General features: G+C 56.1%; 8 protein-coding genes across 8 annotated transcripts; 4 read left to right on the top strand and 4 right to left on the bottom strand.

Moving 5' to 3' along the window:
• Positions 1-103: 103 nt before the first annotated feature.
• LTHEOB_1475 (Pumilio-family RNA binding repeat protein) lies at positions 104-2806 on the bottom strand (the record flags this gene model as incomplete). Its single annotated transcript, XM_035510180.1, has 2 exons — positions 104-2611; positions 2696-2806. The coding sequence occupies 2 exons, from the start codon at positions 2804-2806 to the stop codon at positions 104-106; spliced, it is 2619 nt and encodes an 872-aa protein (XP_035365985.1).
• A 677-nt stretch (positions 2807-3483) lies between these two features.
• Positions 3484-6297, bottom strand: LTHEOB_1474 (Alpha beta protein; the record flags this gene model as incomplete). Its single annotated transcript, XM_035510179.1, has 5 exons — positions 3484-4056; positions 4121-4515; positions 5149-5377; positions 5472-6121; positions 6177-6297. The coding sequence occupies 5 exons, from the start codon at positions 6295-6297 to the stop codon at positions 3484-3486; spliced, it is 1968 nt and encodes a 655-aa protein (XP_035365984.1).
• A 577-nt stretch (positions 6298-6874) lies between these two features.
• LTHEOB_1473 (uncharacterized protein) lies at positions 6875-8572 on the top strand (the record flags this gene model as incomplete). Its single annotated transcript, XM_035510178.1, has 2 exons — positions 6875-7252; positions 7307-8572. The coding sequence occupies 2 exons, from the start codon at positions 6875-6877 to the stop codon at positions 8570-8572; spliced, it is 1644 nt and encodes a 547-aa protein (XP_035365983.1).
• A 341-nt stretch (positions 8573-8913) lies between these two features.
• LTHEOB_1472 (Rta1 domain protein) lies at positions 8914-10014 on the bottom strand (the record flags this gene model as incomplete). The annotated part of the gene is made up of 1 exon (XM_035510177.1): positions 8914-10014. One exon carries the CDS (start codon positions 10012-10014, stop codon positions 8914-8916), a length of 1101 nt encoding a protein of 366 aa, XP_035365982.1.
• Positions 10015-10641: 627 nt separating this feature from the next.
• LTHEOB_1471 (Tmem1 family protein) lies at positions 10642-15653 on the top strand (the record flags this gene model as incomplete). Its single annotated transcript, XM_035510176.1, has 6 exons — positions 10642-10672; positions 10726-12184; positions 12235-12916; positions 12966-13057; positions 13107-13671; positions 13722-15653. The coding sequence occupies 6 exons, from the start codon at positions 10642-10644 to the stop codon at positions 15651-15653; spliced, it is 4761 nt and encodes a 1586-aa protein (XP_035365981.1).
• A 4068-nt stretch (positions 15654-19721) lies between these two features.
• On the top strand, positions 19722-21588 carry LTHEOB_1470 (Developmental and secondary metabolism regulator veA; the record flags this gene model as incomplete). The annotated part of the gene is made up of 2 exons (XM_035510175.1): positions 19722-19863; positions 19919-21588. 2 exons carry the CDS (start codon positions 19722-19724, stop codon positions 21586-21588), a joined length of 1812 nt encoding a protein of 603 aa, XP_035365980.1.
• A 768-nt stretch (positions 21589-22356) lies between these two features.
• LTHEOB_1469 (Nuclear RNA binding protein) lies at positions 22357-24529 on the top strand (the record flags this gene model as incomplete). Its single annotated transcript, XM_035510173.1, has 2 exons — positions 22357-22374; positions 22427-24529. 2 exons carry the CDS (start codon positions 22357-22359, stop codon positions 24527-24529), a joined length of 2121 nt encoding a protein of 706 aa, XP_035365979.1.
• A 992-nt stretch (positions 24530-25521) lies between these two features.
• On the bottom strand, positions 25522-27635 carry LTHEOB_1468 (RNA polymerase iii subunit rpc82; the record flags this gene model as incomplete). The annotated part of the gene is made up of 6 exons (XM_035510172.1): positions 25522-25651; positions 25727-26204; positions 26253-26577; positions 26630-27421; positions 27512-27568; positions 27627-27635. 6 exons carry the CDS (start codon positions 27633-27635, stop codon positions 25522-25524), a joined length of 1791 nt encoding a protein of 596 aa, XP_035365978.1.
• Between the last annotated feature and the right edge of the window lie 224 nt (positions 27636-27859).

The raw sequence follows: 27859 nt of genomic DNA, 5'->3' as shown, positions 1-27859 counted from the left end.
ATGAGAGCCGCGAAAGGTGGCTGATACCTACATGTATCAATTTTCAGGTGTTAAGATCGTGACGGCGCTGTCTTCTCTGGGTCGGAGCGAAGACGATGCGGATTTAGCGGTAGCCTCCATAGCCGCGGCCATGGTTGTAGCTGCTGTTGCGGTTCAACTGCATGCCTGCAGGAGGGCCAGGGCGCGTCGCATAAGCCGGGTTGCTGCACAGCATCGCCACACGGGAGCCGTACTTGGAGCCACGGAGGGAGACCATGTGCTTACGAACGTGCGAAGCCACAATCTCGCGGTGCTGCGGGCTAGAGTTGCTCAAGACGTACTGGATAAGATAGTTGCCGAACTGATCGCCGGCAATGTCAACAAGTGGCATACGAGGACGATCGGCACGACCTTCGCAGACCCTCTCAAGGTAACGGTCGAGGAATTCAGTGCCGCCGATCTTGAGACATTTCTCGATTACCTTGGAGGCATACTGGTCCATACTGTACTCCGTGGCATAGTGGAGGATGTGATCGATGGCACGGGTGCGATCCTGCGGAGCTCCATGCTCGCAAATGTGCTGGATGCACCAGTTACCAAACTGACCATGCGAGATGATGTCGATGCTGGCCAGGACCTCCTCAATGCAAGGGCGCTTGTCCTCCTCAAGACAGTTCTCGAAGATGTTCTGGACGACGAGACTACCGGTCTCTCCAAGGGCAACTTCATGCCACATGCCGCGGAGAGCCTCGTTGACGTACTTCATGATCTGGGGAGGGGAATCGCTCCAACGGAGTTCGAAGAGCTTCTGCCAGACATGGCAGGCATAGCGGTGAACAACCGTCTCTGGAATGCGGCGGAGCAACTCATGGACCATGATCGCCTTGTACTCCTCCGGAACAGCGTCGAAGGCCTTCTGAATCACATGGCAGCCGAATGCGTCCATGCTCAGCTGTAGCGTATTGCCGCGAATGGCTTGCGCAATGGCGATGACTTGCTCTGCAGTACCGTGCTCGAAGCATCGCTGAACGAGGAAGTTTCCAAAGCGGTTGATCATGAGAGGGTAAGCTTGCGCAATGATAGACTCGACGATGGCGAACTTCTGCTCCGCAGTGCCAACTTTAAGCTTCTGCTGGAGGAAGATCGAAGCCTGCTGGTCGTTGTTGTGAACGATCTTGTTGACAATGAGATCCCAGTTGCAGTTCATGTTGCGGTCAAGCAGGCGACGGTAGTTGATCGGTTCGTTCGGAGAGATGTATGTGGAACTCGACTGGTCACCAGGAGCCCCCCAGACCGGCTTAGTGTCGTTCACAACATTGAACTCAGCGGCAGTGGGGGACAGCCGGCTGCCGATGGGGCCGGCCTGGTAAGCGCCCGGAGCCTGGTACATGCCGTTACCTTGCATATGGGGCGGACTGAACCGAGGACCACCGATAGGGTTGTTGTACGTGTAGTTGCTGTTCCAGCCATTGTTGCGTCCACCGAATGCAGAAGTCGGCCTGCTGGGAGGGTTCATGCGCGGCATAGAGTAATGAGCCGCCTCATCTACGAGCTGTGGAGTGCCACGATAGCCATTGTCCACAGGGCCGGGCATACCGTACTGCTGCGGCTGGATTGGTCCATAGCCGGTTTGACTGTTCATGGCAAATCCAACGCTTGCGCCGAAAGTCTGGCGTCCACCGGCATTCCACGTGCTCGCACCGTAACCAGAAGCCTGTTCGAACGGTGCCGGTACCTGATATGCAAGGTTGGGCTTGAAGCCGTTGGTCCAGATGGCCTGGTTTGTAGAGCCGCGGCCACGGTTGAAGTTGCCAGTAGGGAACACCTCGCTTGCCGGAGCCGTCGCCTCATCCTGGGATGACCATGTGTCCTGACGTGACAGAGCGGACGCGATTTTGGTACCCGTGTTGAAGGCATAGGGGATCATCTTCTCGGGGCTATGGCTGTGAGTGTCATATCCGGCATCCGACTGAGGTCCAAGGGCCTGATTGACAGTGTGGTTGGCGATGCGAGTCTGAGAAAGCTCAGTGTCCATACGATTGAGCTCCTGCTTCGCAATTGCAAGTTCCTTCTGCATGCGAAAGAATGCAATAGGGTCGGGCTTGGGTAGATTGTAGCCCTCGTCCGTCGCAGGGGTGTTGGACTTGTCAGGTGTGGCCGAGGTCGAATTCTCACCATTGGACGAAGAGTCGATCTGAAACGCAGTGAGCGGCGAGGGTTTAGGAGGGTGGCTATAGTCATGCTCCAGGTAGATCTTGATCTCGCAGCTGCTGGCACTTACTGGGGTGGCGCCGACCATGAGAAGATCTTGCGGAACGCCTCCCACGGGGGGCTCAGGAGCAACTACCAGGTTGTTCTTCTGCCTGTCCAAGATATTCTGCTGCTCGGAAAGCTTGGCGAGAAGAGTGTTCATGGGAGACTCGCTGCCAGAAGTCGAGTCGGGAGACGAGTCCGTCTTCAACATCTGGGCCAGGGTGTCAGCGGTGATGTCGACAGCATCGGAGCTATCGACATGGCTAACCTTGGAAGGCTTGCGGCTGGAGGCACGAGCAGCCTGGTTTCCTAGCTTTGAGGTAGTCAATGGGATTGGTGACTCGGTGCGGGCGATGGTCTGGCTGTTTCTTTTGGCACCCTGGGGTAGAGTTGGCATCAAGTCCGTAGGGCGTCGAAGACACGGAAGCCATGGGAAGTAGGCAGGGTGGGGCATTGCACTTACCACGCTACCCGCAAAGGTGATCGGAGACGACTCGGATCCGTTCTCATCACTGTGCAGACCGAACGGCGAGGGTGAGACCTTGCGCGGAGGAGTGGATCCGTCTCCAGCCATGTTTCCGAAGTCGGTGGAGAGCAAGTGCAATTGGCTGGATACAAGTGGCAGGAGCTCAAAGAGGATGGATGGTATAGAGTAAACCAGGCGTAATATGCGCAGCGCGAGAGGCGTCTCACGAACGTGTTCTGGTCGGCTGGGGTCAGTGGCTTGAACTCAGATCGAAGCGTGCGTAGATGTCAGACGAGATGAGAGTGGGTTGCGGCGGGGTGGAGTGGATGATGAGTAGAAGGGGAGGAGGCAAAGGCAGCATCGGCGAGCATCGACTTGCAGGCTCAGGTTGCCGGGCTCAAAACTAGTAGCGTCTGTGGGTGGCAGCTTGCTTACCGAGATCTTCGAGGTGTTATGGCGGCAGGAAAGGACGCGAGCACGCGGGAGCGGGCGCGCAGGGAGACCACGATGCAAAGCGCGCAACGCAGAGCTGCCAAAATCCCGCGGCAGGTCGGCAGCGGGATTGTCGATAGAGCAAGCAAGCGAGGGAGGAGGAAGGAGGAAGAGAGGTGTGGAAGAAGTTGCGCCGGCAGCTCAAGGAAAGCGGCTTTTATGGACCCTGACTGGACCCTGAGCCGCAGCGCGCCTTCACATTCACGGGCGCAGCAGCTGCCGCGCTTCACCTGCGTCGCTCGCTGGACTGTACAGTAAGCGCCTGAGGCTAGCTTTCTTTCGATGGCTAACACTCAAGCGAAGAAAGACGTGCTCGCGATGTTCCACTGCTCATCGAAGAAGCCCATGGCCACAGCACCTTCTGCGCCCTTCCATCTGCTACTCTTATCCAGAACCACGAAATCAGGCTGGCTGACACCCGTCAAGGTCGGCACCAGCCGCGCCGCTATCGCCGCAGTTTGAGCGGTTCCTCCCCACACAACAAGCTCCAGGCTTTCCGGCCCCGTTGTTCCTGGCCGCAGGTAGATCGCCGCCACATCTTCGTCCTCGCCAAAAAGATACTCTTCGCCCGATGGCGCCCGCACAAGGAGCGCGCCCGAAGCTGTAACCTGAATGGGGAAATTGCCATTTTGGCTGTCCGGGAGTTCAGTGCCCACGGCAACTGTGATCGAGTTACCGGGACCCGCTGTACCATTGATGATGGAATCTGCCGAGAAGTACGTATACAGGTTGCGGGAAATTTGCAGCGCCAGCTCTCCAGTGCCAGGACCGTGGCTGGCGATGTTGAATGTCCCGTTCGAGCGCAAAATTGCATCCATCGCCCCGAGTTGTTTTCCGCGTCGGACATTCTGCAAATCAACGTTTTGCTATACACGTTAGTTGTGCATCGCCATGTTTCAGTGCTATATTTACCTCCCAGTTGTTATTTACCCATGTCACGGTTGAGGTACCGGTCGTAGTGAATGTTGTTGTTGCTGATGCCATGGTCCGCCCGTGAACGATGACGGTCGCTGACTGGCACTCATGCGGACTAACGCTGAAACTGAGGATATTTTTCGTCTGAATGGTATATATGCATGTCTCTTCATCACGAGGGTCAATAGAGACTTCCATTCTACCATAGCGGCCGGGAGTCTCGAGCTGTGTGACGGTAATGCCACCTTTGGAGCCCATATCGCCAGGTGTGCCAACAACGATGGTGAACCGTTTCAAAGATCGTGTGACGGCTATGCCATTGGGGATGTGCTTCCGATAGAAGTCGCGCAATGGTTCCGTGGTCATGATACCGTCAAAGAAATGCTCGGATCCAGGAATCTCATAGTAACCTACATTGCCTCCGCGTTGAGACAACAAGAAATTCATGAGCCGAGAATGATATGTTGGCACATTTGTATCAGCTCCACCATGCGACTGTAGTATGGGGATCGATTCACAGTTCTCGGCCAAGAGCTCATGTCGATATGTGTTTAGCGCTGAACGGAGCACCGACTGTCGGCCAGGATCAATAGTTGGTGACCAGAATTCGTATGGCACGTAACGTTCGATGGAGGCATAACCAGACACCGGAACCGCTGCAATGATTTTATCTGGCCGATGGGTAATTGCATACCAGGTGCCTTGGCCGCCGTTCGAGTGTCCACTGACAAGCCAACGATCTATGTCAGCATTCGTCCCGTTCCAGACATTGTGCCTGATCCATTCCGAGATAGCCGAAACAGCGGCTTCAACATCCGGAAAGCCCCATGCGTGCCAGTCATCTGCGCTCCAGGGCGTCACTCCGGTTGGAAAGAGTACCCATGCGCAAAGATCTGGGAGAGGATCAAGAGCGCGAGCGACACCATCTACATCTGCCTCAAGTCCCGCTCCGTGAAACTGAAGAAGGATTGGAGCGGATGACTGTGAGCTACAGGTAGCATTTCTGGCAGGTGGGCGTAACATTGCATACGAAACAATCCCACCTGGGTGCATAAAGGTAACCTTATGGGATTCGAAGGTAGATTTTTTGACGACGGGCTGCACGCCTGGAGCGCTTAGGGTCGATCCGGCACCGTCATATGTGTAGAGGACCTCCAATCGTAGCTCGGATATGTTCGGATCCTTCAGGGAAAGCCTAAAGGAGATTGGCTTTGTTTGGCCAGGTACAACTTCCAGATGAGAAAAGTTACCTGAGCCGGTCTCCCAGTCACTCTATAGCCATGATCAGCAATTGGTCGATTCTACGTGAGGATAAGTCGAGAAGGTGGCCCATGCAGATGAGCTCAAAATCGAATGCGATACGTACACTGTTTTGGGGTTTAACCCCTAGGATACGGACGGTGTTAACACCCGTATTGCGGACAGAAACTGAGCCATACTCGCTAGAAAATCTTCCATCTATGATATCCGGTATCTTTATTCGCTCTTGTGTCACTTCCAACGGGTCTTTGCAAATTCTGAGAGCAAGATCGGTCGTGATCTGGGGGTCGCCTTCGGTGATGCCTCCAAAAGATCGGACGTCCCGCCACGTCCTCAGATCAATCCGATGGGTTCCCGGCTCCAGGCGCAGCACAGGAGGTGCTTTACGGTAAGAATAGAAATCTCCGCCAAAGTAAAGCTTGCCGTCAAGCCAGAATTCAAGGATCCAATCGGTATACAAGACCACGGTTTGGGTTGCATCGCCATTCACAATAATCTCTCCACGGGCCCATGATTGGTACTGCAAAGCTGACCAACCATATACAGCTTGCAGAAATTGCCAGTCCACATTGGAGAAAGCTAAAGCCAGGGAAGCATTGGCCCCGGCTTCGTTACTTTCCACACTGGTGGCATTGACGGTGGACCACCTGGCAGAAGCGTCGGTGGGTAGCGAGCTCTTGAAAGTTGCAGATTCGTTAAACTCTAACGTCCGAAAGCCGCCGAAGTACTCGAGCGGGTCGGCGCCCCACGGGCCCTCTATGGAACATCACGTCAGTGCGGGGACAGGATTACGAGGAGGATGGCTGCCAACCTCGTGTGCCTATCTGGAATGGACCAAGCACCTCCCAGCGCGCGGAGAACTCAACAGGAGCAGCGTCGAAGGAGATGGATTTAGCAAAGAGATTCTGCATAGGTATCATGAAGGACTCCATCAGACGCGTGGCATGGGCGGCCCATGCGAGTGAGAAAGCGACACATAACAACGCGGATAAGAGGCGCGCCATGCTGACGAAGACATGAATGATTGGTGAGAAGCATGGTGGTGATTGCAGCTGGTGTTGAAATGAGGTGGAGTTGGAGGGAGTTGCCTGTCTGGGACTAGCGCGGGTGGGATGACACTAGCTTGCATAAAGATCCCTGGTTGAAGCCGCGCGTTGCATAACTCTCGGCGGCCCATTCATCGACTTCCAGACTTGACCGAGCAGCGCGCAACACCGCCCGGACTTCGCCATCTGCAGAGCCTCACGCCCGGTCTCGAAGCCAGAAGCACGCCCGCGCCGCTCCCTTCCCACACCTGGACGCTCGTGTCTATTCTAAGAGCGCCACCCTCGCCGTCACCCGCGTAACACGAGACTCCCGAACGACATACGTTGCCGTCGCGTCTCGCCCGCCCGAGGGCACATTGCGCCATTGTCCGGTCGCTCACCTGCCCACATCACCGCCCCGCCCACCCTCTGACCACTCCCATGGCTTGAGCGACACCTGAGATACCGACATCGACCCGGCCTTATGGCAAACGACTCCCACTCCCACAACGAGGGACATTCCTCGGCTTCTGCGTCCCCGAGCACCTTCAAGTTCCCAGCTTTTCAGCCCGACGTCCTACCCCCATACCAAGAGACCACTCTCGATATTGGCATTCCCGTGCGCTCGCCGAGCCCGCTAAAAAATGGCGAAAACGGCTTCCCGCCGGGCGACCGCTGGTATCCGCGAAAGGACAAGGGATCTCGCTGGGGCAATGGAAATGCCGGCACAGGCACAAGACACGGGCGCCAGAAGAGTTTGAGCGAGGCTATTAGAACCATCAAGGGCCGTCGAGGAAGCATCAGCGCCAACGCGCATGAAATCGCCGACGCGCTGAGGGCTCCTGTGTCGGCCAAGCTCATAGTATGTTCCTCGTGGACACCGCACTACCCTCGAGAATTGCGCTGACCGCCATAGGTTCTCTGCGGCATCTGGTACTCAACATCCATCATGTCCAACACGTCGTCGAAAGCTATCCTTACGGCTTTCCCCAAACCGGTCACCCTAACGCTCATACAATTCGCTTTCGTATCCTCCTGGTGCATTGTTCTGGCTTGGCTAGCCACGGTATTCCCACGTTTGAAGGTCATGATCCCGGCATTGAAATATGGCATTCGGCCTCCAAGTAGGGATCTCATCATGACAACGCTTCCCTTGACCTTGTTCCAAATTGGTGGACACATCCTAAGTTCCGATGCGATGTCTCGAATTCCAGTCTCGCTGGTCCACACCATCAAGGGTCTTTCGCCTCTGTTCACCGTCTTGGCCTACCGCTTCTACTTCAATATCCGCTACGCGCCTACTACCTACTTGTCGTTGATTCCGTTGACCTTTGGCGTCATCATGGCCTGCTCCGCGAACTTCTCCGGAAATTTCATCGGATTGATCAGCGCTTTCGGGAGTGCCCTGCTCTTTGTTACCCAGAACATTGTGTCGAAGAAGCTATTCAACGAAGCCGAGCAAGCTGAGCAGGACAACCAACCAATGAAACGGAGAAAGCCCGATAAGCTGAATCTGCTTTGTTACTCCGCTGGCTTGGCTTTTATCTTCACAGCGCCGATTTGGTTTTTCGCGGAAGGCATCGATATCTTGGGAGATTTCTTGTATGATGCCTCAATCGATCTCAACGTCAGGCCAGGCTCTCTGGACCACGGCCCCCTGGTCCTGGAGTACATTTTCAACGGAACTTTCCATTTTGGCCAAAACCTGGTTGCATTCGTCCTCCTTTCCATGGTGTCGCCCGTTACCTATTCGGTCGCCAGCTTGATCAAACGCGTTTTCGTCATTGTCTTCGCCATCATCTGGTTCGGCAAGCCCGTCACACATATCCAGGCACTGGGCTTTGCCCTGACTTTTCTGGGCCTGTACCTATACGATCGAACACGCGACAACAAGGCCGACCAAAAGGCCAAGATGCTGCACTCTGCCAAGCAAGAGTCGCTACTTCCGGTTTCCCTCGAAAAGATGAATGACAGGAGCTCCAGCGGCACCCCTGTGGCGCAACACTCGTACACTAATGGTTTCGCGAATGGATTCAAGAAGGATGATAAGAAGAATGATGACATAGGACCGGGTAGACCCAGAAGGGAGAGTGGCGTGGGGTGGCTGGCGCCAGGCACCAGGCAAGAGGATACTTGGCGGCCGGGAGATGCTTCGCATGTGCGGGGAGTGCGTGTTTCCTAGACTATTTAGATGTGTCCACGATTGTGAGGAGGGCGTTGGGTGGGAAATTCTTGTAAACTCGTGTATGTCGCTTACAATGAAGCGGTATGAATTCGATACCAGAGAAAAAAGGGCTCGTAGGAGGTACATACCACTTGCCCGCTTATAATATTACTTATCCCTATGCTCGAACATGGTGTGACAGTCCCCCAACGCGTGCAGTACGATGAGCCGTTGATGCACGGACGATAGGAATATAACGTCTTCCGGCGATTATCTATCTATTCAAGAGAGGTACAGAAATTACTTGCTACGTAATATACAATATTCCACGTAATGATGATGTTACGGAGGTACTTTAATCACACAACATCCTCCGCAGACGTCTTATTCTGCGCAGCCGTACCGTCAATTTTTCCCTTGGTGCCATTTCTCGCCTCGTTCTTCTTTCCGAACCAGTTGAATGGGTCCAGCGCAACCTTCCATCCGCTCCTTTTGTTCATCTTCCGCTCCGCCTCGATCGCCGCAATCTCATCAGGTGTCATCTCCCAGAACTTTGTCCGCTTGTCGTTGCCCGTGAACAGTCCGACCAAGTCGAACGGGTCGAAGGTGGTGAGCACCCAGTTGCGATTGTCTCCCCAGCCCAAACCATGCAGCTCCGTCACGCCATCCTGGCTGAGGTAGACCGTGTTGGACCGCGGCAGACGGGCACCGGGGTGCCAAATGTTGAGGATGAGGGTGGTGAGAAACATGAGGGCGGCCTCGAAGATGTAGAAGAAGTACTCGCGCGTAATGAGCACGCCGTGGTAGCCCTCGAAGTACTCGACGATGCGGTAGATGCAGCGGATGGAGACGGCCGCCGAGGTAGTGTAGAGGATGATGAGGACGGTGCGTAGGTTACGCGTCAGGACGCGGGCTCGCCGGGCGCGGATGTGGAATTGGATTGCGAGGCCGATGAGAGCGAAGAAGATGAGCGCTTGCGCAATGAGTGAGACTTTGACCATGATATCGCCGACCTTGCGCTGCGAATCGGTGAGCGAGGTGTTGGCGACGCGAACCGCACCGTTGCTGACGAGGATTTCGACGAGGAGATCCAGACCGAGAAATGTAGTCAGGACACGGCCAGGGTGCATCAGGGATAGGTATGGCACGTAGAAAAGGAGCCGCGAGAAAACAAGATAGTTGCTCGCAGCATAGACGGGTGGACCGGTCATGACCAGCACGGTTGAAACGATGACGAGATCCAGGCTTTCGATGTGGTAGGCACCGGCCAGGCGTGTTGCAAAGCCAGCACTCATGATGAGAGCAGCCCAGGGGAGGAATATTGTGATACGCCATGACTTGTACCGAAAGCATTGGTAGAGGTGTACGACGCCAGAGAGGAGAAACAGGATCATGAAGACGATGGCTGCCGCCTTATCGGGGGCGTAGTACCACATGCTTCCTTCGACACGTCCGCCCATGTTGAAGAGGTGCGTCGCTAAATGTGAATGAGGAGATATCTGATGAAAAGAACAAGGAGATTGAGATTTTGGTGCCGATTTCCAGCGGCACGCGCCATGTCTATATACACAGGATCTACAGAAAGCAAGCCAGCCAGGCTGATTTCTTTGTCGCTATAGATGGAAGATGATTCAACGTGATAGGAATAAGCAGAGAGTGCGCGTGGCAGCGCCGCGACATGGCGTGCAGCTGAGGCCGGAAAGGGTATAGGGCGGTGGTTTGCGACTGGCGATGCCCAGGAACGGTGCGAGGCGAAGCAGCAGTAGGATCCGCGTATTCATTGCAGCCAACCACAGCGAGGTGCTGCGCCAGGATTGGGCTGGCGCAAGGCTGAAGCGCGCAAGGAGGGCGGGCGGGACGTCGTTGCGCGGGGCAAAGGGTCGTTGCGGCAGTTGGATCTGGTTGTGGGGCAGATCCACACGCATTCCCTTCGCGGCCTGGGCTGCCCCGGGCGCACCCCTTCACCGGCCAAAACTCCAACACCCATTAAATTGCACCGCACCTCCAGCCTGCAGCTGCGCCGGGCCGTTTGATGCACCAGGGGGCATGCCGACCAGCGCCGCGCACCGCGTCACGCCCTGGACACCATGGCTTCCTCCTCCAGCTCCAAGGTCACGGGTATGTCGCCAGCTTGCAGCCCATGCCCAACCCAGCCTAACCCCTCCTTGTAGTCGAGTACCACGACCCAAATGGCCTGTTCAGCATCTTGGAGCCGCACCTGAGGGCTCGCCTGCCCTTGCGCAACCTGCACTGGAAATCCCCCGCCCGCCCGCTGCGCTCCATTGACTCGCTGCACGTGGACTTTGTGCCCGGCCGCGATCCCACCGATGACTTTCTGAAGTCGCTGCCGCCGCCCTCTAGTGATGGCCGCAGAAGCCGTGCCGCCTCGGCCTCGTCGCTGCGCCCGGGCTCCTCTGATGGCCGCTCGGGGCGCCGTCGCCACCAGATCCCCGGCCTCAGCCAGACGCCCTATCTCAAAATCTTCATCTTGCGCTGTGACGACAACGACACCTACAAGGTGACGTCCCGCAAGCTGCTGCGCGAGTGGGTCAAAGAGAACACCCCGGCCTCCGAGAGCGGCACCAAGAGCACCCAGGAGAACCACGACGCCTTCGAATGGCTGATTCTGCACGTGGTGCTGCCTGATACGCCTGCTGCAACACAGCCGCGCCTGAGCGGCTCCGCCAGCGCCTCCACTGGTGCCATCGAGAAGTCCACCGGCGGCTCGCGATGGCCGGGCCGTGGATCCACCACCATTTTCGAGAAGATCCGCTCCGACTTCAACTCCACCGGCAAGTCCGCCGCGGATCGAGTCTCCCAGATTCGCCTGGAAATGAAGGACATTCCGCCGCATCTGATTCCTCCCGGCATTGGCCAAGCTTCCAATCCTTACAGCGACAGCCCGCAGGAGATCCTCAATTGCTGGAGCGATACCATTATCAAATTCAAGACGTTGATCCTTTCCTCTTTTGATCTGCGCGTCAGCCAGTATGAGGAGGACATTAAAGAAAAGGACGCCCAACGCCATTTGCCTGGCTGGAATTTCAATACTTTCTTTGTCCTCAAAGAAGGCCTTGCAAGGGGGTTTGAAAGCGTGGGTCTTGTCGAAGATGCGCTCGTGGGCTACGACGAGCTCTCCGTTGGCCTCGACACCATCATCCGTGAGCGTGCAGCTGATGGCTACGGCGGCTCGTTTCTTGAATACACTGAAGATGTCAAGAAGCAGTTCCTCGTTTGTAAAAAATCATCAGGAACCAACCCCTTTGGCGATAAGCCCATCAGCTCTTCGCGAAAGGATTATCGAGCCATGATCCTCTCCAATAACATTTCAATCTTCGATTTCAGATGCTACATATTCTCACGCCAAATGGCCCTCCTTCTACGACTGGGAAACGCTTCAATCTCGAGATCCGAGTTCCTCTCCAGCTCGAGACCTAGTTCCAGACCCAACTCTCGGCCGTCGACGGCTCAGCAAGCGAAGGCGTCGACGGACGACTTTTTCTTGGGAACACGTACCGGGCCGGAAGACCATGAGACTGAGGATCTCACCTCTCTCGCTGAGCTTTGCCGTCGAGCAATGAGCTTTCTAAACATTGCAGCACACATACTACGAGATGATCTGACTCATGCGTAAGTCAGACTGCAAGCTGACTACCCACCTTCAACTGACATTGGGCCAGGGTTGAAAACGAAGTCGAGAAAGTTTCCACTGACATCATAGACAATTTTGTGACCTCGTGGAGCTATGCTGTTGCACAGCAGATTCTGGACGATACCACATCGTCTTATCTCCCAATCACAACTTTCGACAAAACCGCGGGTTCTTTGTCAGGAAAGCCGTTGGGGCCCAAGCAGGATCTCAAGGTGTCCGTTCCTGAACACAAGGGCCTAGCTCATCCGAAGAGGAACAGCTCGCTGCTTGACCGTCGTGCATCGGTCCAAGATTTATCATCGTCTAATCGTAAGGACCAGGTCATCTATGAACACAGCAGGTTCAACAGCACAGGCAATCAACTGGGAAAGAAAGATCAAGCAGCCACCATCGGCACGCAAACAAAATCTGGCCAGCTGGAGCTTGCTGCACATCGAGCAGAGTTATACCTCGTCCAGAGAAGAATATTAGAGCGCCTTGGGGCAAAGCTAAGCTGGCTCCTTGGTTGGGCCGCGGTAGCTGCACAGCACGAAGGAAACAAGTTTACCGATGTTTCACTTGACGACGACAAGCCAGAGCCAGCACCCGAAGAAGAGCAGGAACAGAATGACAACAACAAAGGCTCTAAAGACGGGAAGATTGCGGGCATCTGCGAAAGCACGCTGCGAGGAGCCCTGGATTCCAACGAAGATTTTAGGAACATCTACGAGGTATTGAAGTTCACCAGCGGTTAGGTGAAATTGCTAATATATTCTGTAGCAACTCAGCGATCTTGCCGTCAAGCATTATTTTGCAGCAACTAGGTCCAAATCTGCAGAGAGCATAATGGGCGATCTCGCTGCACTGAAATTGTAGGCTTGAATTCGTCCCCTGCAAAAGATATTTCTAATCAATCTACAGTGAATCGGGAGACTTCTCTGCAGCGGCCACATACTTCAGCAGAATGGCACCGCTGTACGCGCAGAACAGGTGGAACCTTGTGGAGGTCACCATGTTGAAGATGTATGCTCAGTGTCTCAAGAAACTCAACCGGAAGGACGAGTATGTCAGGGTACTGCTTGATCTTTTGGCAAAGTCAGCATCCAACAGAAAGCCCTCTGTCTCTCTCAAGATGCGTCGAGCATCAATTCACACCCCGTGGATTGACGATGATCGATTAGACACGACAGGCATCCTCCATGAGTTGGTCTCCTTTTCCGAGGGGTTGCCGTATGATGTTCCTGCGCCAATGAACCGGTACTTCTCCGACGTCATCGTAAACCCCTACATCCAACATTACCCGGAACAAGATGGCTTTCAAATGATGCTCACTTTCCGTCATCTTCTTGAAGACGACATGGAGTTTGACAGAGCGAAGATTCGTCTTGTCAGCATGGACCCCGGGGAGAATCGAGACATCTGGTTGGAAACAAAAGAAAAGCTTGACGTGAAGCAAGGACAAACCATTGCATGGGTCCACACTAATGTAAGTTCTGACCCGGAAGCTTCTTGACTAGCGGCTTTTAACGAGAGCAGGTGGTTACTCTCGGCTATTACGCCGTCGATAAAGTCGTTTTGGAAGCGAAGAAGATCCACTTCACATACGAGACGGTCAAGAAAGAAGAAACCTTGCAGCCACTAGGCATCTCGATCCCAGGTGCATCCTTGTCGAGCTCGCGAGTTCCCAAGAAATTTCGCGTTCTCGTCTACCCCCGCGCAGAAGCATTCGATGCCAAGTTGACAGTAGCACGCGCAATCCATATCGACAAGATCAAGTCGTTAGAGCTAGACTGCCGCACATTCGGAAACAACATTACTAAAGCCGAGGTACATCTGAAAGCCGCGTCAGCTGGACTGAGGCTGCGCACTGCCAATGCGAAGGTATTTGATGGAGACGGCAAAATCACAGATCGGCCGGGCCCAGGCGTCTTTGGGCTGTCAGAGATGGCGGCACAGACTGCCACAAGGATCAGCATTCCATACGAGTTGGAGGTAAACCTGTCCGAGCTCCACATCAAGCTTGAGGTTATCTACCACACGGAGCAAGGGGAATGCGAATTCCGCGATAACTGCACTATCAACATTGAGTTGCCGCTCGATGTCAATGTGCATGACCAATTTATGGAGCGCATGCTCCTTTCCACATTTAAAGTTACCACGTCCAATCATGTACCTTTGGACGTGCTGAACATCCAGCTCAAGGGCACGCATGCGTTTGATGTTGATCCGGCCAAGCTCTATGGATCTCGGAATCCGGTACGCCCGGGTCAGCCGCCTGCCTTTGTGTATCGAATCCTCAGGAAAGAGGGCACCAGCTTGGCAAATGCCGCAGACTCCAATCTTTCCCTCACAATCAACTACCGCTGTCTCGATGACCACGTCTATGAGAAGCTGGAAGAAAAATTTTCCAGATCGGTTCAGGAAAGCAAGTTTGCCTATTTGAGCAGATTACTATTTCCCCGCTTGTGGGAGCACCTGAAGGTAAACCTTACAGCCGATGATTGGCACCGGGCCTCATTTGATGACGAGCTCCGTTGTGGCTCGTTTGAAGACGCCGGCTGGAGCGCGACCATTGGTAGCCTCCCAACCAGCATACGAGAGGAATTGCAGGATTGGTTGGAGGAGTGGCACAAGAACAATCCCACTATTGACGTCACTCCCCCGAAAGACCGTACCGAGGCCATCATCTCACCAATCACTCGCCGCATCACCATCACCGTCGCCGTCCCGCGCGTCCAGATCCTCAACATCGCCCACCTCGACCTCATCACGCCAGTCCCGTCGCCGGCTTTCACCCCGCCCATCGCACCCCTGGGCGCCCCTCTGACCGCCACCCTCCGCATCAAGCACACGCGCAAGTGGGACGAAGTGTCGTCGCTCGTCAAGGCGGCCAACCTCACCGCGCCCGACGACCCCGTCAGCTTCGTGTACGAGATCGACGCAGACCCGAACATCTGGCTGCTGGGCGGGGCGCGCCGCGTGCAGTTCGAGGCCAGGGAAGGCGAGATCAAGAGCTTCCCGCTCACGCTCGTGCCGCTGCGCGAGGGTTATCCGCGATGGCTGCCGAGCGTGGCGATCCGGCCGTTGCCGAGGGAGGACAAGGCTGCGGGCGGAGGAGGGATCGGGTCGAGGGAGGCGAGCAGGGACAGAGGCGGGAGCGACCAGCAGTTGATCACCTGCGAAATGGATCTCATCAGCCAGCACGCCTGCGTCCAGGTCGTGCCGGACTGGAAGAGCGTGACGGTGGGCGTGGGCGTGTTCGGCGGCGAGGCTGGGGACAAGGTGGCCTCCGAGTCGGTCTTGTTGGAGGCAGGAGGCAGGGAGGAATACTACGGAACCGCGGATGAGCTGGGAGAAGGCCAGTGGGTGGCGGCTGCGATGGGCTTGCCGACCGAGTTTGCAGAGAAGCAAGCGGATGGAGACGGGGACTCAGCTGAGGCGGAAGCTGAGGTCGAAGCTGAGGTCTAGGATACGGTTGAGGGTCGGGAGTGATTTGCATGATGAACAAACCATGAGATGACTTAGATGAAGCGCTTGGATCATTGTTGAGAGGCGGTTTGAGAGTGAATGGGTTTATAGAGTAGACATTGTAATTGACTGCTTTCAACATTCGATTGAGGATCTTTTACCTTTTGCTTTGTCCCTCTGGCACGGATGCACAACCGGAAGTTTCAACGCGAAAGGTATATATATGTGATGCGTTTGGTGTGCGGGAGGGTTCTAGTTCGATTCACCCTACAGTTATCTAGAATCCAAGGGCTCATATGCATCTTGATAATAGTTCTTTCGCGTAGTTTGTCTTAGAGCAACGTTGTGTCAAAATGGAGCGCTACCTGAAGCCCAGATGTTCCACACCTGACCTGACAAGGAGGTACTGGGCCATGACGCTTCCCAGTTATGCGCGATTTGACATTACTCGCGCTCATGAAGGCTGAACGATCATATGATTTCGAGGGAGAAAGGGCGATCAAGATATTCGTCGTTTTGGCAGGGACAGAAGCAAATGCCGCGTTCTGCTTCCTGGAAATGACTAATGTTCGGTCAGGCAATGATCACGTCACTGATTTACGCTGGGTTTTAGAGATGAACATAGAACCATGCGAGAAAAGATGCATAGATATACTTCATGAAGTCATTCCGTTCTCCTTCTTTCTTTTCCAAGTGATCGAGAAGAAGAAAAGCAAGAGTTTGGGGAAAGGGAAGGAGAGGGGCGCATGAGACGCGATAGTTGGTGCCTGTCAAGCCCAGAGAAGCGGCTGGTCACTATTGTGCGACAAAGTGAGATGTCTCTATGCTCTAACAAAGCCGGCTGCTATGATACGATGGTGGTCAACCATGTGAGCAATATAAGGACTCCACGTGATTTGGGAAGACCATCCATAGTGATCCTCGCCCTGTCTTTTCTTCTTTCTCCAAAGGCCGGGTCCCGGGAAAAAGAAACCATAGACATATCTGGAGACTAACGCACAAAAGCGCTGACCGGCAGCACAATATTTGGGGGCGGGTGAGGTAGGGGGCCCAAGTTTAGCGCGTGACGCTTCAAAGTAGTGCCGTCCCCCCGTCATGACAATCGCACAGAAAGCAGCAAGAATGCCGAAACTAGTAATCGATGTCTTACCTGGTTTCACCCGAATCCCGTCCCTTTTCGCCGCCACCGCATCCCTCCTTGCCCGCCCCCCTTTCCGTCAGCCGTAGCAAGAAGAGCCGCTGCTTTGTTTGGAAATTGGATCGATGGGAGGTAGGTCTTTGTTAGCTGGGAGCTTTCCAAGTATGACATTTCCGACGCTAAGGTTAAAACTAGTGCATGTGTGGCGTTCGCAGGGGGCAAGGATATAATGGAATGGACGCGGCCGTGCTATTGTCGCTGCGGCTGTGCGCAGCTAGAACGAGCCGGCGTGGTTGAGTTCGGCTGGGCATACGAGAATGAGTACGCGTGCGTAGGCCTGCATGGTTGAAACGAAAGGCTGCGCAAATACGCCCCCAGTGTTTGATGTGATACGCTGCATGAATGTGTCGGAATCCGGTCCACGGCCCTGAAGGTAAGCGCGGTACTGCTGACGGGTGCCGAGGAAAAGGATAATTCTACTGAGGATCTAGAAGGGTGCAGAGTTCGTACCCTGGCACCGGGACATGTGCTAAGGAGCACCCAGCATTCAGGCGACGAGGCAACACGCGGTCGGATCTGGGTTTGGTACGCAGGGCTAATGGAATGCTCGACAGCACGCGATGGCAGCAGGACGGAATACGTCAATCGGATCCAACGTGTTTGTCGAACAGATGCGAGACATTCCATATTGCGTCGCAGCGCGTGCGGAACGAGCAAGAAGACTGGCAGAAAGCTTGCCTTTAGCGCATGCCTCGAAGGACCCAGCGCGAGTGTCAGGTAACGGCTGCAGCAGGTTAATCAACTCGATGCTTCGCGGCGCGCTTGCATGTAACCTAAGTCGTCAGGTGGTATTTTGGCGTGTTCGAGGCGCTGGCGTCGCTCTCCAGTATGACGTCCAAGCGCGGTGACGTGGGGTCTCGGTGGCTTGAAAGTCGAAAGGTTCCTTCGGCACAATAACGATAGCGGCTGACGCTAGTAGCAGGCTGGAGAGATGCCGACGCCGACACAGCCGCGCTCGCAGCTGCCGCGGTGGAGAGGTTGCAGACGGGGCCGAGTCGTGTCGCAGAGCACGCTCGCTGGCGGCAGACGGCGAGCGCGAGAGGGCCGCACGTGTTGGAGCGACGAGGGTGATGCGGCGAGGCTGGAGGACGGCGGCACTTTTATTTAAATTTAACGAGGCCCTAACTAGGAAGGTAAGCTCGCTCAGGGATGCATGCGTGCTCGAGCGCAGCCGATCGTGCAATAGCATGTTGGAGCGAAAAGGCCCGGCGGGCAGCTCCCAGGCAGCTGGCTTGCCGGGGCGGTGGTTCGGCGCAGGCACCGCGATGGTCTGCATGTGTCAAGACGAGCAGGAGTGGTTCGCATGCGGGTGGTTGCGTGTAGGCTGGCAGGCGGCCGGCTGAGGCTCGCGGTGCAAAACGTGGGCGCCACAGCCTCCTTGGTTCCCCGCCGACAGCTGTGTCTCTTGCAAAGGGTGATCTGATCGCCAAAGCCACCTGCCTGCTGCGAAAGGGCGCACCAAATCAGAGGGTGTGCGGGCTCGCCGGCCGATTGGAGCCCAGGATCAGCACCCTTGTGCGTGGGCCCCCAATCACTGCCGGGCTGGGACGGCGCCGCCACGGCACAAATGGCCTGATTGCTGGCAAACAAGCCCCTCCCATTCCCCTTCCGGCGCACAAAGCCCGCCAGGGACCACCCAGCACCGTTGAGTGCCGGCAGGCTGGTCTTCAGCCATGGTGTGACTGATCGGGCGCATCGCCGATGTGCAGACGGCTGCGAGAGCCCTCCAGGTGGGCGCGCCGCAGGAAGCGAGAGTGCGAGGGACCCATTGCAAGGACCACGGCCAGCTCAATCTCGCCAGCCCAAACGCACCCGCGTCCCGCTGTGCCATCTCCGCAGCGCCGTCCCGTCTGCGCTGGGCGGGATTCCGGGCCCGGGCGCACAGGCCGGGGGGCGGCTGATGGGCTCAGCTCAAAGCAGGGATGTCGAGACGCGGCGCTGTCTGGTGTCTCTCCTCTCGGCTCGAGACGCCTGGGCGATAGGCTCGCTCCAGCGCCGGCGAGAGCACAGCAGGCGCAGCGCGGGCGCAGCGCAGGCAGATTTGCTCGCCGGGCCGCCGTGGGCGCCCGTGTGTCGCCGTGGCGAAGCGGCGGGCCCCAAGCCCCAGGCCCGGCAGCGTGGGATGAGAGGAACTGGCGAGTCAAGCGGCGGGAGCGACGGGGAGAGCGGCTACCAAAGCGAGCGCTCCAAAGAAAAGTCCGAGCGCCAGTCCCCAGCCAGCCGGTTCCTCCATCCCCCGACTCGCTCCCGCCCGTCTTCTCACCCATCGCTGCGACCTCTCCTCTCTGGCCCTTCAGAGAGCGACGCACCCGCAACCCTTCCGTCGACTCTGCCTCCGAGACGTCGACGCCCGCGGGCCTGCCGAACCTCCTCGTACGTTGCACCTCCCTGTGCAAGCGCCGCCTCGACACCGTGCGACCGCGCGCCCGCCTGCCTGCTGCTGCTCGTCTGACAACCGCGCCCACCAGCTCCCGCTCGCGCCATTGTCCCTGTCTAACGTCGCTCGCTGCTTCTTATCTCTGCAATTGTGAGTGCTGCCGCACTCGTCCGCCTCTGACCTCTCTCACGCCCCACGCCCGTTCGCTTGAGCCCTGCCCTCGGCTCCTCGCACGCAAACCAAGCTAACCAGTGCCCCCAATCCAGATACCAATTCAGCGGCGTCGTCCTCTGCTGCTCTTGGATCGTCCTTGTGTGCGACTCCATCATTCCCGTGAGTGCCATTCTTGGCTCTTCTCAGGCATGCGCGTCGACACGCCATGCAAGGGAGCCGCTGCCCACGCTCTGCTGTTAGGCCACCAGTCCGCTAAACTGTCCCTCGTGTCCCAGCATCTTTTTCTCCGACCGTTTGATCCCCTTCAGCACCAGCAACCATGGCGACGAGTATCATTCCCGTGGCCAACGAGACCTTGAGCTCGTCCTCCAGGATGACCAAGGAAGGCAAGAAGATCACGTACCAGATGTCAGTCATACAGCAGCCAGAGCGCGCCAGAGCCTGTGGCTCTGGAGCTAAGTGTGAGCTTACCCACCAGACGACGCAACCCGAGAGATTCGACTGACTTGTATCAAGCTTCTGCGGATCGCCGTCCCGTCGACCCGCCTCCGATTGTTGAGCTGCGTATCTTCGAGGGTGAGAACAGGCAGAACGACATCACCTTTTCCTACAACGCGAACTTCTTCCTGTTCGCTACGCTCGAAAATGCACGCTCCATTGCCCAAGGACGCGTTCAGCCTAACCCTGCTAGCTTCCCCGTCTTGACTGGAACTCCCGTGGCCGGCATGGCTTATTTGGATCGCCCGAATCCCGCTGGTTACTTCATTTTCCCGGATCTGTCTGTTCGCCACGAAGGAAAGTATCGTCTGAGCTTTGCCCTGTATGAGGAATTGAAGGAGCACAAGGATATGGACAGCGACGACCGCGGCGAAAACGTTCAGAATGGCCGCGTTGATGCCCACGTGTCCCACCGGCTGGAAGTCAAGTCGGCTCCTTTCAGCGTTTTCAGCGCTAAGAAGTTCCCTGGTCTTACCGAGAGCACTGCTCTGAGTCGTATGGTTGCTGAGCAGGGATGCCGCGTCCGCATTCGCCGTGATGTGCGCATGAGGAGGCGCGACAACAAGGCCAAGGAGGATTGGGATGAGTACGAGGAAAAGACGGCTTACGAGCGGAACCGGACGGCTACCCCAGATGTCTATGGCCAAAATGCTGTGCACACGCCCCAGCCCATGACCGATGGAAGCGACCGTCCGAGGTCGCAGAGCAATGCCAGCAACGCGTCGTTTGCTCCGCCGCCTCGTCGTCCTTCGATGCAAGATATGGCCAATTCGTACCAGCAGGGCTACCAGAACCAGATGCCGCCTCCGCAGGCTCCCCAGAATGCGTACCCGTCGCAGATGCAGTATCCGGCTGCACCTGCTCCGCAATACCAGAGCCAGTATCCTCCTGCGCCGCAGCAGCCGGCCATGCATCCTCCTCAGGCCCCTTACATGCAGTCTCAACACTCTTGGCAGCCGCAGGCCCAGCCCCAGATGCCGATGGCCCAGCCCTACGGTTACAGTTCGAACCAGCAGTACGGACACTACGAGCAGCCGGCTCCTGTCCGACACGACAGCTTGGATTACAGCAGCGCTGGCTCGGAATACCGCCGTCCGTCTTTGGCTGGCCCGCAGCAAACGCCCAACCAAATGGGCGCGCCTTTCGGAACCTTGGACTCGGGATACAACCGGCACCAAAGCCAGATGAACCCGCCTCCTGCGCAACCCATGCCCAGCTCCCAGGCTCCCCACCCGAATGGATCTCAGGCTCCTGCCAGCTCGCACTCGATGAATGGTTACAGTCTTGCGCCTCTCAAGACACTCCAGCCTCCTACTGACAAGCTTGAGCCGGTTTCTCCTTCGTACCCAATGTCTGCTGGAATCCCCATGTCTGGCCCAGTGGGAGCGCCCAATGAGCCATTGGCATCGCGTGGCTACGCTAGCAAGCCTTACAGCAGCCACAGCGACTCGAGCAGCCAGACGCTGGCTGGCTCGACCAAGCGCTCGTTTTCGGCTACGTTCGACACGAACCACATTGAGCAACCGCTGCGCGGCGGGGCCCGCCCCAACGTGAACCTGCCGGTGGATGACAATGGCTTGAGTGCTCTCGACGCGTCGACGGACGAGGAGATTCTCGACGAGCGTGCAATGAGCTACCGCCGCGCGGACGGCACGCACCGGAGCAGGCGTGTGCCCCTGTCGAACTAAGTCCGGCGGCTGTGGACGAAGTTTCTGCGTTAGTTGTTAAGATTGTGAGCGTTGCTACGCTAGGAGTTGTTGCTTTCTGTGTGATTCTTTGCAGCCGCAACATTCGGCCTGACGACGATACCATTTTCTTTACGTTGGATTCCCTTTTGAGCCGGCGCATTGTGGGTTCATATGTTGTTGCCATTTCCTATTCTCTGACCGAGGGCACATTGGCCCAGACCCTCCCTTTAATGCAGCATTCTCTTAGCCTGTACACTTTCCGCCAGCCGGCATGCTTTTGTTTGGATTTTGTTCGTCCCCGGGAGGACACGTACGGCTTCGTCTTGGGTGGTTAGAGCGAATGCCCAGCGCTTTGTCACTATGGGTGGATATCTGGAACGTGGCTCTCGGTAGTTAGATAAGCACACAAAATGGAGGTTTCGTATTCGAGCACGACGGTTGAAATCGGCTGGTGTAGAAGCGACGGTGCTCTTGCGCAAATGGTTGGTGAACAGGCCATCGCCGTGGAAACGGACGCGAGCGTGGCTGCATGAGTGGGCATGGGTGGAAACGCGACGACACGCCCGCGCCCGCTCTTCACGCGACGTCCAAGCCGCAGCCTCTCCCCGCAACTGCCGACCCGCGTAACGCTTCCACGACTTACGGCCGCTCCCGCTTTACATATAGACCATTGATATCCGCCCGCCTGCCTGCACGCGCCCGACGACGCTAGACGATCCGCCAATTCTCCAGCGTTTCAGCGCGTCACCGCCGCGCGCGCCCTTCGCCATGGCGCAACTCAACAGCGTGCGCAAAACCTCCACTGGCCGCACCGGCGACGACTAACAAGTGCCCGCAGGACACACACTTGGACGACTCTCACTTCCCTGCCGCATCTCGCCGCCGTTCGTCCATTACCGACGGCCTGCAGCTTCCCTCGACCTCCATGTACAACGACGCCCCAACCGATCTGAAGCCCGACCAAGGGTCAAGGAAGCGCCGCCACAAATCCCACGACATAGATATTGGACCGCGGCCCGGTGGCGAGGTGGACGATGCCTCCTACTCATCCAAGCGCCGCCGTTCTGCGAACTGGCCGCTGACGGAGGACCAGGCCTGGTCTCCTGATTCCTCCCAGCGCAGTCGCCGCAGCAAAGGCTCGCACAACCGTCGCCAAGTTTCGTCGCCCAGCCGCCTGTCTAGGTTCCAGGAGGCCAGCATGCACGACCGTGCCAGCAGCCAGCCACCCAGTGTCTTTACCCGCTTCTTTCCCGCCTCTCGCGGCATTGCGCCCATTGACCAACTCATGGAAGACTACCACGCTGCCAACGATACCGCGCCGACGCACCATCGTGGTTCTCTCCGCGGTTCCTCGCACCACCCGAACCAATCCGTGACGAGCACTGCCTCCTCGAATAGTGCTAACACCAGGGAGTCGGGCATCTTTCGTTTTGGGCGCTCGCTTGCCGCGACTTTCAATCCGATCAACATCTGGCAGAAAATGCAGCAGAAATGGAGCGAGGCACGACAGGAACTCATTGAAGAGGCACTTGACGAGCAGGCGCGTCAGCTCAGGGAACGGGCGCTGAAGGCCGACGAGGTATATGCGCACTTAAAGAAGACGGGCCAGCTGGGCACCCAGGGCACTCATGCCATCCCGAATGGAACCCAGATCTTCACCCCGGGCTACACCGCGCCAGCAGGTGAGCACTCCAACCAGAGGGACTCGGGGGTTGCCGGCATCGAGCCGGATTTCTCCCGTCCCTATGAGCAGAAGGATGCTGCAAAAGGCGCCGCTGACCTCTCTTCTCCGCCGGAGCGCAAGTCCGCTCTTCACTTTAAGACTCCGTCGTTCGCGAACCTGAAGAAGGCCCGGTCCGAAGCCCAACTGGCGAAGCGTGCTCCCCCTTCATCCCCGACTGCCGACTTGAGTGATGCTCAGACACCTCGCACGCTTCGCGGGATCCATTCTAAGAAAGACATCGAGAAACAGCTTAAACTGCACAAGCGGGTCAGTGACCTAGAAATCAAACTCAAGGAGGCGCGCCGCGAGTTGTATGACTGTCTGGGAGACAGTGCTCCTGTTCCCACACTTCCTGCGCACCTGGCCGCTTCTCTGAACAGCAACAAGCCGCGAGTTCCAACTCCTCTCCGTAAAAGGGCTTCTGGACCCACAGGAACTCTGCCTACATTGCCCTCTGAACGCCTGCTATTCCCGGACCAAGCCGACACTCGTGAAGACGTGATGGGATCTTCGCCGCCACCTGTTATGGACGATAACGAGCATGCACCCGCTGCTGAAGAGACAGACCCTCCCACACTCACTGTGACTAACGACATCTGGATCGCAGATGCTTCGCCGGCGAAGTCCAAGGGCAAGCTGAAAAAGTCGACCAAGCCCATGTCGGCCAAGAGGAAGAGTGGTAACGAAGAGGACTTGCCATTCAACCCTGGCCCTGAATCAAACGACGATGATGAGCTGGCAGGACCCGCAAAGGTCCCTCCGAAAAGGCGTCCTGGCAGGCCGAAGAAGAACCCTTCCGTAGCACAACCAGAGAAGCCGGTGAAGCAGGCTGGGTCGACAGAAGCCCCGGGACAGGACAAGCCGGTACGCGGAAAGTTAACTGACAAGGCGGTCACGAAGGCTGAGAAACAGCCTGTTGTGCACGCTAGCATTGACGAGGCCATCGAGTCGATGAACGAGGAAGACGTGACAACCGCCAAAGTTCTGCTCAGGGGTAGTTCCCCAAACCGGCCATCTGCTCTCGCTACGCCCTCTCATCCAACACGTCGCAGTACTCGCTCGACCTCACCAGAGAACGTTGTGAGCGTTGTGCCCAACGGCAAGTCCGTCCCGCCGATGCCTTCGGTGCCGGAGAACTTGAGGATGCAGACCTCCAAGCCTCCTGTTACCATTCAGCAGAGCAATGCTCCCTTTGAGTGGCCGGATGACGTCTTTTAGGGAACCACCGATGGATTGTCGATCTCCATCGGAAGGAGCCCGGTGCACCTTCGCTAGCTGTCTTGCGGATACCACAATTTGTTTTGGGGTTCAATCAGCGGTCTCGCTTGGTTTCCCTCTTTCATGGTCGGGTTGGTCTCGTTTCAGCGATAGTCTATTAATGTCTTTCATTCTCTCATTACTTTGGATTTCATGCCACTCTTGTTGTACCTAGGAGTAAACCCAACTAGGCCTTCTATCCTAGGTAAATACTATGTGTGGCTCTTCGTACTTCAACAATCATGCTTCTGACTTTGTCGACAAACAAGCGAGATTAAAGGTGTGTATTTGCAGGTAGTTTTATATCCGAAGGCTGGCGTGAAAAATAGTCAGGCCTCAGGCGTAATCATACGCCAGCCCTTTCTTTTCTTCCTGGTTTTTGTTTTCCTTCAGGAAAAACACACGTATGGGTAGCTGAAGCTATTGTCCGGAGGTGTATGTAAAAATTTGAATTTGACATTCTCGTCCGCACGATACCTCCAACTACCCATTGCTTCAACTCCCTCATAACACGAGCTAAGATGCTTGTAGGAATCTTTTGGCACGCTCTGTGATACGGACGATACGGATTGATCGTGCCCTCAAAGCCAAGAAAAGAAAGAAAAAAAAATAGAGAAGCATCGCACCGCTGAATGGCAGCGAACGGGGGTATCTCTCTGTCCTCGTACCATGGTCCAGAAGTCGCCTTAAAGCCGAACAACCAAGACAAGAGAATGTCATGCCTCTTCTCCCTCCGACAGAAGGCACAAGAAGGTGAATTCTCTGTACAGAAGAAAGAGTTAAAGAAGAGAAGAGTCGCTTTTTCCCCTTTTCCCAGATCCCGAAATAGCGCTCCAAAAAATGCAAAAGTCCCCCAGCAAACCACCACCAAAACTTTTCAAGAATCCCGCAAGGTAACGCCGTCCGCCATGCAAGTGGTGTCCAGTAAAGCAGCCGTGGAATAGGGAATGTTTTTAGTTGTCGTTCCAAGAGGACTTCGGGATGGGCGGCATCCTGAAGTCACGCAAGATGGCGATAAGATCGTCCTGCCGTCCCAACTGCACCAGAAGTTTCTCCTCCGCTTCCCGCCATGTCCTCAGTGCTCTTTTTTCCGTCTCAGTCAAGAAGCGGTCTTCATTTCCAACAACATCCGACCTTTCCGCCTTATCAATGACTGACTGTACTTTAGCTCGCTCTACTCTGATCCTCTGGAGAATGCGCGCCATGGCTTTGAATGTGTCGGTAAGAATAAGCTGTCGGCATCGATCCTGGTCAAAGAACCAGAAATACATGGTCCTGCTGGGAGCGCGCGTGTTGTCCTTGGGCACTTCCTGTGTATCGACAACACCAGCTTCTTGCATAGCGGTCAGAGCAGCCCGAATCTCCTTGGTGCGCATGAGACCAGTGGTGGAGACCTGTTTCTCGTCAAGCTTTCCTTTAGCATGAAGGATACGGATGATCCTAGCGGCGAGCGGACCCCAACGAGCAAGCACAGTAGCCTCCAGTTCGTGCTGAATAAGCGAATTGGTCAGAGGCCGGAAATCCACCTTGTATTCACCACCACCGCGTGAACCCACCCACCGCACGAAGCGCCGCGGGTCCTCAAAAAGCAGGGAGCAGTGAAGTTTAACAAGATTCAAGCGGCTGCCCGAAGCGGCTGGACCGGTTCCATTAGTCTGAGCGACTCCATTAACCGTAGATGCACCTTCCTCATCCCCACTATCGTGGGAATCGCCGTTCATCTGGGTCTCCTGGCTTCCGATTCCAGCAGCAAGGTCGAGGTTTGGATCGACAAGCTCTAGCACCTCGCGAGCAGTCACGGACGGAAGGGAGTCGGCCTCGTCATCTTCGCTCGGCGCTTGGTCGAACGGATCATTGCAACGGTGCACCTTTTTCTCCATCTGTCTGAGCAAAGCCTCATAGACCTTGGAAGTGGTTTCCCCGAGATAGCGGCTGGCGTAGTCGACGAGTTGCTCGGTTCGGAGTGCGACTGTGCACTTATCTTGGCTAACGGCGACAACAAGGTCGTCCTGCAAAGGTTAGTAACCGAACTTTCCTGCTACAACTGCAAGAACAACGTACATCCAAGGGAATGGCATTCGCAGCAGCAACAGAGTTGGACCCGTTCGGAAGCCTGGCGTTCACTTTGACGCGCTTGCGAGCCTGTGGATTATTATCATCCCTTCCACGCTTCATGCCAGCGGAAATCCCGCCGGCCTGCTCCTCTTCGTCCTCTTCCTCATCCCTCCATTTTTTCAACAACTTGTTGACCTCAACTTCCATCTCAGCAATCTGTTTGCCCTTCACTGATCCATTGAAGACAGTAGCTTTGACTAGACGTTCGGCTTCGTTGCGGAGGTCCGAGGTAGGATGAAAATGCCGGCGGCGGACTGGAATGACGAAACCGGCATCGAGAAGCTGGCGCAAAATCCGGTGGAGATCGTCGAGGGATTTAATGTGGATTTGGTTCTTGTCGGCGCCCACACTGGCATCATCTCCGTTCACAATGCCATTTCCATTGACATGCAAGCCTTCTGAATCGACGCCGCCAGCCTTCGAGGAAACTCCATAGGCATCGGCCAAGTCGCTGATTTTGGCATGGCCAAGGAGCAGCAGGTTCGATACCAATCCTCCAGCAGACTCCCCAAATCTATCCTCAACCATCTTTACGATTTTACCCGCGCGCACCAGCGCGTAGGCCTGTTCCCAATGGGGCTGATAGTAGATTTCCTCTTCGGTGGTGTAATGCAGAACGAGATTCTGCTGGATGAGCACGGCAAGCCCATGTTTTATGTCGCGGGCGGTCAGGTCCAAGTTTTTTACTATCCCGCGGATGGTGAGGCGCCCGAGCTTCGCGAGGGTGGAGAATACTCGCTGAATAAGTCAGTGAGCAGGGCGCAGAACGAATTGTGAAAAACGGCCGTGGGAATAGAGGTAAAGGACGGCGCGCGTGGGAGCACATACTGAAGAAAGCTCGCCGTAAAGGTCGTCGACCAAGAGCGTGCAAAGTTCGGAAATGTGCTATGCAGAGCGTTAGCGTTGCGCGCATTAGCTTTCGCGCGGAAGGAGGGGAGTGTACCTCGGCCATGTTTGTGTTCTAGAGACTCTCACTTCTCTAGAATGGTCAGGGGGGCTACCGGTGAGAGCGCATGAGTGCGCGGTGGCGTGCGAGTGAAGCGCGGGGGCAAGAAGGCAGAAGGCGGGAGCGGGTTGAGCAGCAGATGGAATCTTTGCAAGAAGCTCCTCGCTTATTCGTCGGCTTCAAGCAAAGTTGTTGCCGCACGAGCCAGTCGAACGTAAGATGTAGTGTAT

This window comes from Lasiodiplodia theobromae (genome assembly GCF_012971845.1).
Source record: "Lasiodiplodia theobromae strain AM2As chromosome Unknown scaffold_4, whole genome shotgun sequence".
NCBI lineage: Eukaryota > Fungi > Ascomycota > Dothideomycetes > Botryosphaeriales > Botryosphaeriaceae > Lasiodiplodia > Lasiodiplodia theobromae.
The sequence above is the reverse complement of the archived record's forward strand: the minus strand, read 5'-3'. Positions and strand labels throughout refer to the sequence as shown.